This window comes from Hipposideros armiger, unplaced genomic scaffold (assembly GCF_001890085.2).
Source record: "Hipposideros armiger isolate ML-2016 unplaced genomic scaffold, ASM189008v1 scaffold_655, whole genome shotgun sequence".
Lineage (NCBI taxonomy): Eukaryota > Metazoa > Chordata > Mammalia > Chiroptera > Hipposideridae > Hipposideros > Hipposideros armiger.
Genome location: NW_017732005.1, coordinates 981,412 through 993,880, shown reverse-complemented (window position 1 = coordinate 993,880; position 12,469 = coordinate 981,412). Strand labels below are relative to the sequence as shown.

Genomic DNA, 12,469 nt, shown 5'->3' with positions numbered 1-12,469 from the left:
ACTCACGGTAGCTTACGGCAGCCCACTGCAGCCCCACTGCAGCCTATGCTGTCGCCGGTGACTTACAGCAGCCCAGCTCCAGGTTGAGCTGTTGTTCACCATCTTAGCTGTAGAGGGCACACGTCACTGGCCCATGTGGGATCCGAACTAGCAGCCCTGCTGCTCAGAGCTCGCACTCCCAAGCCAACTCTTAACCAATGAGCCATTCAGCCAGACCCTGAAATCCATTCTTTAAAACTCAGTTTCTATATCTACTGGCATAGTTATAGTTTGAAACATATTACTCTAAATAAATTTAAGTATAGAATGTTGTCATATATTAGATAAAATAATATTAGAACTAATAAACATTCCATTCAGCATATAAATATGCTTTAATATGGCTCAGTCCAATAGAATCCTCTCTGGCCCCAAGCAGTCTCATTTTTCAGCTAGTTTTATGGTTCATTGACCTTAAACCTCTAAGAATGGACTGCCCTTACTTGTTATCATTGCTTCCTTATACCTTATTCTCTTCACAAGTCAATCTCAATAGGCTTTTTATACATACTCCATCAAAACAATCTTATCAAAGACACCAGAAATCTCCAAGATGCCAAATTCAATTATTGATTGTTGGTTCTGTCTTTACCTTGTTCAGAACTCTCAGAAATTCATGACATAGTTAAACCACTCCCTCTCTAAAGTATTTTTTTCGCAGGGATTCCAAGTCATCACACTCCCTGGATTTCCTCTTCTCATTAGTTGCACCTACTCCTCCTCTGTTAGATCTCCACATGCTAGAAGTACTCCAAGATTAGATCCTCAGCCATCTTCACCTCTCATCTATCTCTCCTAGGAATTTCATTTAATCCCAATGTTTTAAATATTATCTGTTCAATAAGGTACTGATTTTATACTTACATGCATCCACTTATATATACATATGTACATATATCTATATAGATTTTCTTTATATCTGCCTATTTATGTACACATACACACACACACACACACACACACACACACACACACACACAATCTCTAGTCCTGAACTCTCTTATTTCAAATTTAAGACACCCAAGATAACTTCTTCCCCACCCTGACCCATCAAAATCATAATATTCTCTAGTCTAACCCATCTCAGTGACTCATACCACCATCTATCCAATATTCCGGACTAAAATCTTAAAGAATCACTCCCAGTGACTTTTTCCCTAAGCCTTTTCATCTCCCATCAACAAATCCTATCAGCTCTGCCCCATTTTATCCCAGCTACTTCGCTCTCTCTCTTTACTTCCGCCACTCTAATCAACTTCTACCACCCTGATAGCTTCTAAATTGGTACCGATTCTACTCCTGCTTTCCTATAGGACCGCCAGAGAACACATTCAAGAGCATTCATCTCATCACACAATACCCCTAATTCAAACCCTACAATGATTTACCATTACATTTAGAATGAAAATCTGAAGTTTCCTATTTGTACATTTTTTTTTGTCTACTTCCCCACCTAGAAAATAAGTTCCATAGGAACAGTGACATGTGTGCTGTTCACAGGTGCCTGATACCTCAATTATTAGTTCTCAATTACTATTTGATTGAGTGAACAAATGAATGAATGAGGATATCTCTTTTTATAAAACATGCATTCCATAAGGATAGGGCCTCTGTCTACTGTTACAGCTGCCTGGAACTTAGCAAATTCTCATCTAATATTTAAATGAATAAATGAAAAAAAATGAATAAAATAGGCTTAATAAATATATCTCCAAACTACTTATACAGCAAAATTTTAAATATACAGGACAAAAAGCAAATGAAGTAGAAGTTGGGATAATATTCTTTTCCAAATACATACTACACTTAACTTTTCAGCATCTCAAAAGAACATACCATAAGTGGTTAAAAATACACAATGCTGAAATGAATACTAACCAATTCATACTTTGACTTTTTATGTTCAAATAATCTGGAGAATACTCTTAAATTATCATAGGAATTCAGAGAAGCCAGCCTTTGTACTGTAACACACTCATCCAACGAACAGTGATTCTATCTCAGTCCAAAAGTATATTTTAAATGTTGTAATCACTGAAAAGCATTCTGGGAAAAACAAGCCCATGACAGAACTAAACACATATAAGAAAACCACAATGAGAAGTATTTCAATTATGATGATTCAGATATACACATATACATTCATACATATACTCAAAATCAATGTATTACTGATTTCTTAGGGGTTTTTACAAATGAAACAATCATTTATCATTTGTTTACAAAAATTACCATTAAAACAGGTTATTTACTGGCTTCCAGAAACACATAAAAAATAGAGAAAAAAAAATTTCCAATACTAAGTCAGTACTTAGAGCCTTTTAATTTTCCCAAGAATACAGTCTGATATATATCCTAAATATTAAAATAATAGTCAAACTATTATTTCTGAAAATACTAGGTTCCTCATCAAGATGTCTTAGAAACAGCACACATGCTGAGAATAATATACCTTTGAGTGCATAAAAAATACTGGGGGAAACATTAAAGAATATTGCATCACAAAAAGCAATATTCTTCCTCCTCAAGAATTTGATCAACACAGTAAAACATCAATTAGCTTTCTTTTGATGTGTAATGATGAATAACAGTAATCACAAGTGATAATATAAAACATGATATTAACATTTCATATTTATGAGATATAGTTTAATCAAGAGAGATAAAAATTCATAGAAGATTTAGCCAAACAAAAAGAGAATTCATAAAAATAAAAAACCAATGTATTATTATTCTACCACCCATTCACTGAAAAGTTTCAAAAAAAAGCCAAAAATAAGGAAGAATTCAAGCTTACTTTCACTACTATCCACTGTGGTGTTCTGGATATTTTTGTTGTAATTAACTAACAGTTACAGAAACACTAAGCAAGTGCCAGGAATTGTTCTAAGCATTCTGCTAGCTCATTTAATCCTCAGAATAACATCATGTGAGTACATATAAATACTCCTCCGTCATAGATGAAACTAAGGCACAAAAAGATTAAGTAACTTGTCCAAAGTCACATGCAAGTATCTAGTGAATGGCAAAGCAAGGATTTGAACCCAGATAGCTTAGCTCAGGCGTCAGCAAAGTTTTATTAAAGATTTGTTGGAACATAGCCACACACATTCAGTTATGTATTTTCTGGCTGCTTTCATTCTGCAATAACAATTTAGTAGTTGGACAGAGACGGTATGGTCTGCAAAATCTGAAATATTTACTATCTGACCCTTAACAGAAACAGTTTGCCAATGCCTGGTCTAACTCTATATAATCTGTAATAGCTAACGGAAATATACCTTCCAAAGACTCAATCCCAGTTGCTTGTGCCAGTAAATCTTCATGTCTTGCAACAACCTGAAAATAAAAAATGAATAATCAGCACACCCTCTAAGTGTAAGCTATTTTTCTTTGTAATCACAAGGTCTCTCTCCATATAGGAAGGGAGCAAATATTAACATGAAAAAAAAACAAAAAACAGGTACGAAGGTGTGTTCGCGTTATTAGCAGGAACACAAACACTTATAGTTTGACATAGAGCCTAAGAAGGTACAGCCTTTTCACTAGTCCCTTGCTTTCCTAATGGGATATGCAGGTGGAGTTGTGTCAAAACTGAAAAATAAAAAACGGCTAATTCTTGGCATGCTATTATATGCTTTCCCTTTAAAGAAAATGTTTTGAAGGATCAGATTTTCTTAGTTCTTGAACTGAATTCAGCATCGTTAAGCCCACATTCCAACCGGGAGATGAGGCAGAATCGGTGCCCACCTACCCCTGCACATCTCTCTTTGCTTCTAGCTTTCCCAGGGTCACAGCAAATCCTCCTCCCTGCAGACAGGTGATGTTTTTATGAAGGTCAGGGCTGTGTGAATGGTCATATTCAAAAATTGAAAAGATTAAGAGTTAAAGGCCACATGAAGAGATTCCTAGAAACATTAAGAAATCATGTGAATCTTTAGAATAATACAAGAATCCTCATTCTGTCCACTTTAGAGTTTCACGTCTAATCTGTAAACTGAAGCTCTTAATCACCAAGGAGTCATTCACTGAAGCCCTGCATCCCTCACTTAATCCTGTTTCAGGTATCCCTGTCACTCTATCAAGTCCCTTTCTAGCATATCCCTCTAAAATAAGTGTTACTTTTGGTCTTCTATACCGCTCATGCTTACAATTGCCAGACGACATCTGAATTTTCCCCAGCCATTAATATAGTCATCACTGTGTCCATTCTAATAAGACTAATTTTCTTCTAATTCTCTATTTTTCTTTGTCCCTTATGATAAATACTTTGGAAAGGTTGAAAAGCCTGAAACTACAGTTTCATAAACTCCCCTATAGCCTATTGGACAAATTTCCAAGAGATTTGGAAGACAAAAGAGGAAAGCTATCTTCCTGCTATTGTTTCAATTAGCCAGCAAGGTCCTGAGACCTGAGGCCTTACAGACAGCTGAGCTAGCTGGTCACTCTCGAGTTTAGTTACCAGGTACCCACAGCAACGGCATGGGAGGTGACAGCAGGAGCTTCTGGGCCTCAGTGTTGCATCTATCATACAGCCTTCAACTCAGTCCACTAACTGTCATCCGACGATTACATCAGCACCCAATTCTGTGTATTAAATAGGGTCCTACTTTAAATACCCAAATCAGTTTCTGCTTCCTGTACTAAGCAAAAACTAATACATGCCCATAAAAGGGCAGAAAGAATTTCAGGGGTGGTTCTTGCACAAAGCCACCCCAACATCCCTAGGCAGGATTAAGTACCTTCTCCCGTTTCCAGAAACACTTTGTGCCATTCTATTGGGTTGTCGGAAAACTCATGATGTATTTTTTCTATGTTTTTCGTTGCAAAAATGCGTGATGACTTTTCTGACAACCCAATATTTAAAACAGGTATCACTAGCCTTCATTATCTCTGTATATATCTGCCACTGGTCTGTGAGTCCTTGGGGAGCCAAAAAAATGTGTTTATTATTCTATCTACAGAGCCTAATGCAGAGCCTGACAATTAAAAGTGTTTTATCAATGTTTATCAGTAAATATTGAACTCTAATAATATAATAAGAATTTTCAATTTAAAATGACCTTAGAAATCATCCCAGTCCAAACTAAGCTGCTCTTTTAATTGATAAAGACAAAAAATTTAAGTGATTATGTCTCATGTGATACCAAATCTAGGTTTCCTGGTAAACAGTCCATTTACTTATGAATTTGTCCATTCACTGAAATGTTTATTAAGTGCCTACTCAGACAAAAGACAACACTAGGGAGTATTCCATACAACCACCCGATAAAAATTACAGAATTGTAGTAGAGGAAGAACTTTTAAGATTTTCTACTACAGTCTCCTCTTCCTCCTTATTCACTCCAACCCACTTGACAAATTTTTTAAAAAACGAAGCAATACTGAAAGACATTAAGTAATATAAAAGGCAACAGCACAGCTGAGATTGTCCTATATTGTGTTCTATCCACCACAAATTTATCAACTTTCTGTAATTGCAGCAAGTGTTACACTTTGTGCTCGTGAAGTATGAACTGCCAATGTGAACATCCCAATTTTTCTTATTCACACCGTTCTATTTCCAAATTCCACATTCTATTATCTTGATCAATGTCATCTTATATTTTGTCCACCTATATTCACTGCATGTCAGTTAAGGTGGTAAAAACAAAGTATGAATAATAGGTTTTGGACAGATGGGTATATTCGTTTTTCCACAAAAAGTAGTTTACAGAAAACTTTTCAAAAATATACTTTGAAACAAGCCATACTGGTAAGTTATATATGTGTTCATGTAAATGGGCATTTAGATTAAAAAATAAATGGATTATAAAAATGATAAATTATCGCTTTAGGCTGAATAATCCACATGATCCAGAAGATTGGAATTACCTGTAGGTGTAGTTCTTTATCCAACTGACTGATTCCTTGGGCAAGTTTTGCTAGTTGTTCAGCAATTACAGCTTGATGAATAGATTGGGAAGTATAAGTCTTTACATCAAAGTCTTCATTTAAAAAATCACTGTAACACTCTGGGGGAAAAAGTAAGGAAAAGTCTTTATTAATTACACTGCATTAAACACAGATACTAATTACACAGATACTAAACAGAACAATTATAATCATAGTTAACATATTTTGAGGTCGTTTTATATACCAGAGACTGTTGTAAATCTTTTCTGTTGCAAATGACAAGAGAAGGAGGCAACAGCAAAAGAGGGTGGTAATATTCACTGAGAGCTTACTATGTGCCAAGCACTGATCTAAGCACTTCACAAGTACTAACTAATTCAGTCCTCACACAACCCTGCTAGAACTATCCTTTTCCCCATTTTACCGATGAAGACACAGGCACAGACATGGCATGCAACTTGTTCAATTTCACTGTCTGAGATTTGTCTAGCTGCAGAACCCACCCACATTCTGAACCACTATGTTACACGCTGAAAGCTAACTTTTATCACTGAGTCAAAAGGAAAATAGTGAGTAAAAGATTAAAAATCAACTTACTCACCATAGCCTTTAACACAAGACAACAAAGTCACTGACAATGACAACAGGAAAACTGACTTTGTCTGATATATCTAGATCCATGCACAAATACTTTTATAATAAGTGAATCTGGAATTTTAATAGAAATAGGCAAATACAAACTTATAGACTATTGAAATTTAGGATTTATGGGTGAAACAGTAAGTGGAAAGAGAAACTGTTCAAAGTAGACCATAAATAGACAGGAAAAGTGATACTACATGTTAAGAACATATCTTTCTATATAGAAATCCACAAATCCATGAATGAAAGAAAAAATGGAGAGAATTATAAGTTAAAAGTAGATATATAGAAGTGAGCTCAATGTAGGTATAAACCACTACTTCCTAAACATATGATAGATATAGGAAAGAATGTTCTGACAGGGGGGCCGGCCGAGTGGCTCAGTTGGTTAAGAGCTCGCTCAAGAGTTTGAGCTCTGAGCAACAGCAGTTCGATTCCTGGCCCGAGCTGAGCAGCCGCTGAGCTGCCAACAGGTGGCAGGATGACTCAGCTAAAAAAAAAAAAAGAATGTTCTGACAGATTATGAAGCTGACACGTAAAACAGAGGACTTATGGAACACTTCAATTGTCTATATTATATATACAAGGTGTGATCAAAATATACGGTGAATGCTGTTGCCCAGTGCCATCCAACAGAAAGGCAAGGATCTTTAATATGGGAAGTGGCACATCAAATCTTAGTAACAGTGTGTGACAAGTTTCAACTTGTTTGGTGCAGTCAGTCAAGTGTGAACTACGGTTGAGAGAAAGTGTATTTTAAAGTGTGCCGTAAATCATCCTCCATCATGACAACGCTCTGTGTCACACATGGCTTCTGGTATGGCAATCTGTCAAATAAAAACTTTACAGTGTGACCTCATCCACCTTATTTACAGGATCTGGCAAAGGGCAACTTCTGGCTCTGCCCCAAAGTCAAAATGATTCAGTACATCGAGGCAGCCATGACAGCGCAAATAAAGACACTCCAGAACTGCTTCAGAAAGTGGCAAGAACACTGGGATAAGTGTGTTCAAAGCGAGGGGAGTATTTTGAGGGGAATTAATGGCAGTGTGTCTTTTACTGTAATAAATTTTTTAAATTTAAATATTCACCATATTTTTTATCACACCTTATATATAGGCTATATTATATATATAGCTGTCTATATTATACACACACACATACATACACATACACACACACACACAGCGTGACAAAAAATGTATATGTGTTTTAAGAAAGGAAAAAACTGTAATAATATATACTGATAACAAAAGATGAATACAAGTCACGTTTGACTTCTGCAATTACAAGAGGTGCTCAAAGTGGTTCCCATCAGCGTAATTTTAATAGTTTTTTCCTTGCTGAAAATGTGTACATTTTTTTGGCATCCCGGTGTATGTAACGTGCTCCATGAGGGCGTGTTTACTACCACATCTCAGAGCCTGAACAGTGCTGCACATGGCAAGTGCTCAATACTGATTGAATTAATTAATCTACATGTCAGCTGGAAGCATCATTCTGCATTCTTGACTACTTTCAAAGTAGAGTGGTATAAAAGAAGGAAACTGCCACGGGGCCTTAATTCTGAGAATCATTTCCTTCCAGTTTGCCTAAACAGTTTTCAGAATAAAAGATCCTGCCAGGCAGACAAGTGGAGAAGGCCATTCCAAGAGGTAAGGTTTAGAGGCAGCAAACACCAGGGCATATTTCGAGAAATAAGGGGAATACTAACTTCAGTGTGTCTAGAGCACATCATGTGTGTCGGGGAGAAAGGGTTAAGAATGATAGGAGTTGAGGCTCCAAATGAAATTTGGGGGGTAGTTTGAAAATGTTTACAGATTATCCACCATTTAAGGTCTTAAAGCCAAGAAAGAAAACAGTCTCTGGCAGCATATGGAGATGAGTGGAAGGGGATTAGCTAGCTGTGAAGCTAGCTGGTAGTGGCTCCTGAGAGCTAACTCTTAAATTTTCAGGAATTGTGTGAACCAGTTGACAACACATGTAGGTATCTTAAAACTGACCATGGTGAGAGGATTTACACCATGGAAACTGGCATACACTACAAAATCAGGGCTTTTCCTAGTTTACCAGAGCTGGTTTACCAGCACACCCAAGGAATAGAGCAACAGAGGCCAGTACGGTGCTAAGTTAACAGCCCAAGTGACATGATGAAGCCCTAATATAGTGGCACGACGAATATCAAGGAAGTGACAAATTTGACAAATATTCAAATTTCAATCAATGGTCAGGTAGAACAAGAAGTAAAGGATGATTCCCAAGTTCCTTGACTGAGTAACTGACAGAGGGAATTCAGCTTTGCATTAAGCCAGACCATTAGGCATCTTTGGATAAAGATAAACCTGACCATGCCCCTGCCTCCAAGGAATTAATAATCTACATGGGGGACCATCACACATCTAACTAACTACATGTAATTAATGGTAAGAGACTATCAGAGACAAAGGTTACGGGAGAGAAGTTAAAAAAAACTCATTTCACTTTTTCATATATAGAACCTGTACTATTTGTTTATGTATAGGTTTTTATATGTAGAATTACAAGTGCCTGTTCACTATCAAGGTAGAAATGTCCAGTAGACAGTAGTTCTATTGCTCAGGAGTAAGGTAAGGACCATATATGTGTGTATTTGTATGCATAGATACTAATTTTGAAAGCATGAAAAAAAGACCAGATGACTTAGGAAGAAATTTTAGAATGCACAAAAAGAGGGACGTGGGGAAGATAAGTTCAGAAGCCAAGAAAACACCAAAAATTTGGTGGTAGAAAGAGGGAATGACAGCAATCAAAGAGACTAAGTAGTGTTCAGAGAGAAAGAAAAAAACAGGAGAGAATGGCAAAAACCAAAAGGGAGTTTATGTACACCTGAAACCGAAGCTGAATAATATTGTATGTCAACTATAATTTAACATACACACACACACACACACACACACACACACACACACACACACACCCCTATATTCACGGGATATGGAGTTCAGCACAGGGAATCGAGTCAATGGAACTGTAACAGCTATATATGATGTCAGAGGGGCAATCGATTGGGGGAGGAGGGTTACCACTTTGTGAGGGGTGAAATGTCTAACTATTACATTGTCTTGTACACCTGAAACTAATTTTTTTTAAAAGGGACAGTTTAAAGAAAGTAAACAGTCAGTAGTATCAAAGGTCTTACAAAGATGAAGGCTGAATACTGGCCATTGGATTTGGCATTTGAGGACTAACTGTCCTCAAATTTTCAAACTATGCATCTGCATACCAACCCTATCCTCTATCACTGGCAGATACCTGACATAGTGCATCACCACTACTGATGGAAACGTTTAATCCTAGGAATGTCGCAGGGAAGGAGTGAACTACTGAAGTAGGGACAAACTGAAGACAAGCATCTTAAAGAAAATGGAAAAGAACACATAGAGAATTAGGAATTTTTTCTTTAAAGCATAGAACTCACAAGCCACATGAGGAAAAATATTTCAAGAAGGTGTCAAACCCTTTCACAAGTTCAAGTAAGATAAGGATAAAAAAAAGTGTCCATTTGATCTATCCACAAGGAAGTCACTGGAGACCTTGGCAAAGCGATTTCAAAGGCATAGAATGAGTGTGATTGGGCCCTTGAGAAGACAGGAAGAAAATAGAAAACCCAGAGCACAAGAGGAGGAACTGTCCTCAGGAAGGAGCAGAGGTTCCATCTAAATTGTAATTATAATAAAAATATGAGAGGAAAAGAAAAGAGAAGAAAATATGGTTGCAGAGTTCAGGTTTAGCTTATAGGTTTGTTGGCAAGAAATGGAGACAGCTCACATCTAATGTGTGTTCTCTCTCTCTCTTTAGGAAAGTTGAGAGTCATTTGTTGAGCTTGAAGGGAGAGGTATGAAAAGAGTAAAGGAGATTTAAATAATCACTATGGAAGATGGAAAAGAGAACCAGGAAAACACCGAAGGCAGAATTAAGGAATATTTACCCTCCAAAAGCTGATTATAGCTCCTGGAATGGATCCTACTGAAACATATACCCCTATCTGGCATGTGTTGTTTCTTCCACTTCTTCCCCTGGAGAAGTTCTATTTACACTTCAAAACCAACTCCTGTGGACTTTCCTGACACTCCCCTAACCACTCCCAGTTAATCCTCCTCCTCTGTATTAACATTTCACTTTGTACACAATTCTACTGCTACCAATTACAACCCTATATCACACTGCCTGCCTTTCTAGCTCTACAAGAGTATCTCTACTAAAGTGGTGAGCTACTTGAGGGTTGGATTTGCACATACACCAGGAGCCCAAAACTGGTTAAACTGAATTTAAATTAAAATATAAAGATGCATTAGACAGAGATCTTAACCTAGAGAATCTAACACAAAATAGTTCAGAAAATAACATCATTAGTAAGTTTTGACAAAAGTATATAAACTATGAGCACAAGGCAAGTAATTAAGGGCAATAATAAAATATAAAACAGAGAAAACAATTTAGAACTTTATTTCATTTGTTTATAACCTACTATGGTCTACAGATGTGTGCATATGCTTCTTACTGTGATGTTCAATTAAAAAAAACTTATTCCACACCTACCATGTGCAAGGTAATGTTATTAACACTGTGAAATAAATGCAGCAGAAAAGATTAAGTTATCAAATTATTTTAATACAAAGTAGAACGTGATGACAATTTGGGAAGAAAATTGAGAACAGATGAGAAGAGGGCAGGCGGAGTGGCTCAGTAGGTTAAGAGTTAGCTTAAGAGCGCAAACTCTGAGCAACGGGACTGCCGGTTCGATTCTCACAGTGACGCTGCACCCGAGCTGAGCTGCCACTGAGCTGCCAACAGGTGGCAGGATGGCTCAGCTGGTGAGAGCACATGCTCCTAACATGACTGCCTGTTCCATGGTGGGCAACTAAGACTGAACTCGGTCGGCACCTTGAACTGAGCTCCCACCTAGATGGCTCAGTGGATAGAGCATGCACTCTTAACAACAAGGCTGCCAGTTCAACTCCTGCATGGAGTGGTGGCTACACCCCACCCCCAACTAAGAATGTAACACAGCACCTTGAGCTTAGAGGCCACAAGCTGCGGATGGGCAGCCAGATGGCGACTGGTGACCTCCACAACTAAGATCGAAGAACAACAACTTGGCTGGTTCCCCTCCCCCAATTTCCCAATTTAAAAACAAAACAAAAATGATGAGAAGGGTCTGAGAAATTTGAACTTTATTCTGAAGGATAAGAGATTCGGGGCTTGTTAATTGGATTAATTCAATTTAATGTGCTTCTCACATATACATGTTTAGCTTATCATATAATTTGTAGCAATTTCTGTCCAAAACTATCAATAAACCTGTTATGTTAAATACATATGGTTAATCCCAGCCAGAATGAATACTCCACATCCTCCCCCATGTAAGGATGTGGATAAAACGCCTTGTAAAGAAACAAATGAGCCTGAAAGTGGGGCCACCTGTGCAGTCCAAGAATTTAACAGAAGGGATGTTCCTAACTATTTAAAAATGAGGCCTCTTTCATTAAGCGTTTGTCATCTGTTCTAAATCCTACACTTTTCATGGGATCGAACCCTTCATTCACCCTTTCGTCAAGAACTGCAGCAGCAGCCAGTGGCTGCCAATGTGAGTCACCGGGTGCGGGGGTCCCAGGACTTCAAGGAAGCCCCAGGACCGTGGAGGGCAGTGTTGAAATGAGGAGCAAACAGAAATCAGGGGTCCCAGGAAACAGACTGACAAGGCCAGCACCCAGACGCCAGGGGGCCGGGCAAAGGGGAGTGGTCACGTTGATACCGGAAAAGTTTCTGCAAAGCGTCGGGTTGAGTCCACTACCTGGGCCCAGCTGCGGAGCAGGACAGCCCTGGAACCCTACGACCCGACCCATCCCGACTC

General features: G+C 37.9%; 1 protein-coding gene across 1 annotated transcript in view; it reads right to left on the bottom strand.

Annotated features, from left to right (window-relative positions):
- The window catches only part of LOC109372670 (conserved oligomeric Golgi complex subunit 5-like), a 44,959-nt gene that overhangs the window by 32,349 nt on the left and 141 nt on the right, over positions 1–12,469 (bottom strand). Inside the window, exons 2-3 of the mRNA XM_019626052.1 lie at positions 5,914–6,053; positions 3,321–3,378 (exon numbers count right to left, since the gene is read on the bottom strand). Coding sequence (XP_019481597.1) covers positions 3,321–3,378; positions 5,914–6,053 — 198 coding nt within the window. The remainder of the gene's footprint in view (positions 1–3,320; positions 3,379–5,913; positions 6,054–12,469) is intronic.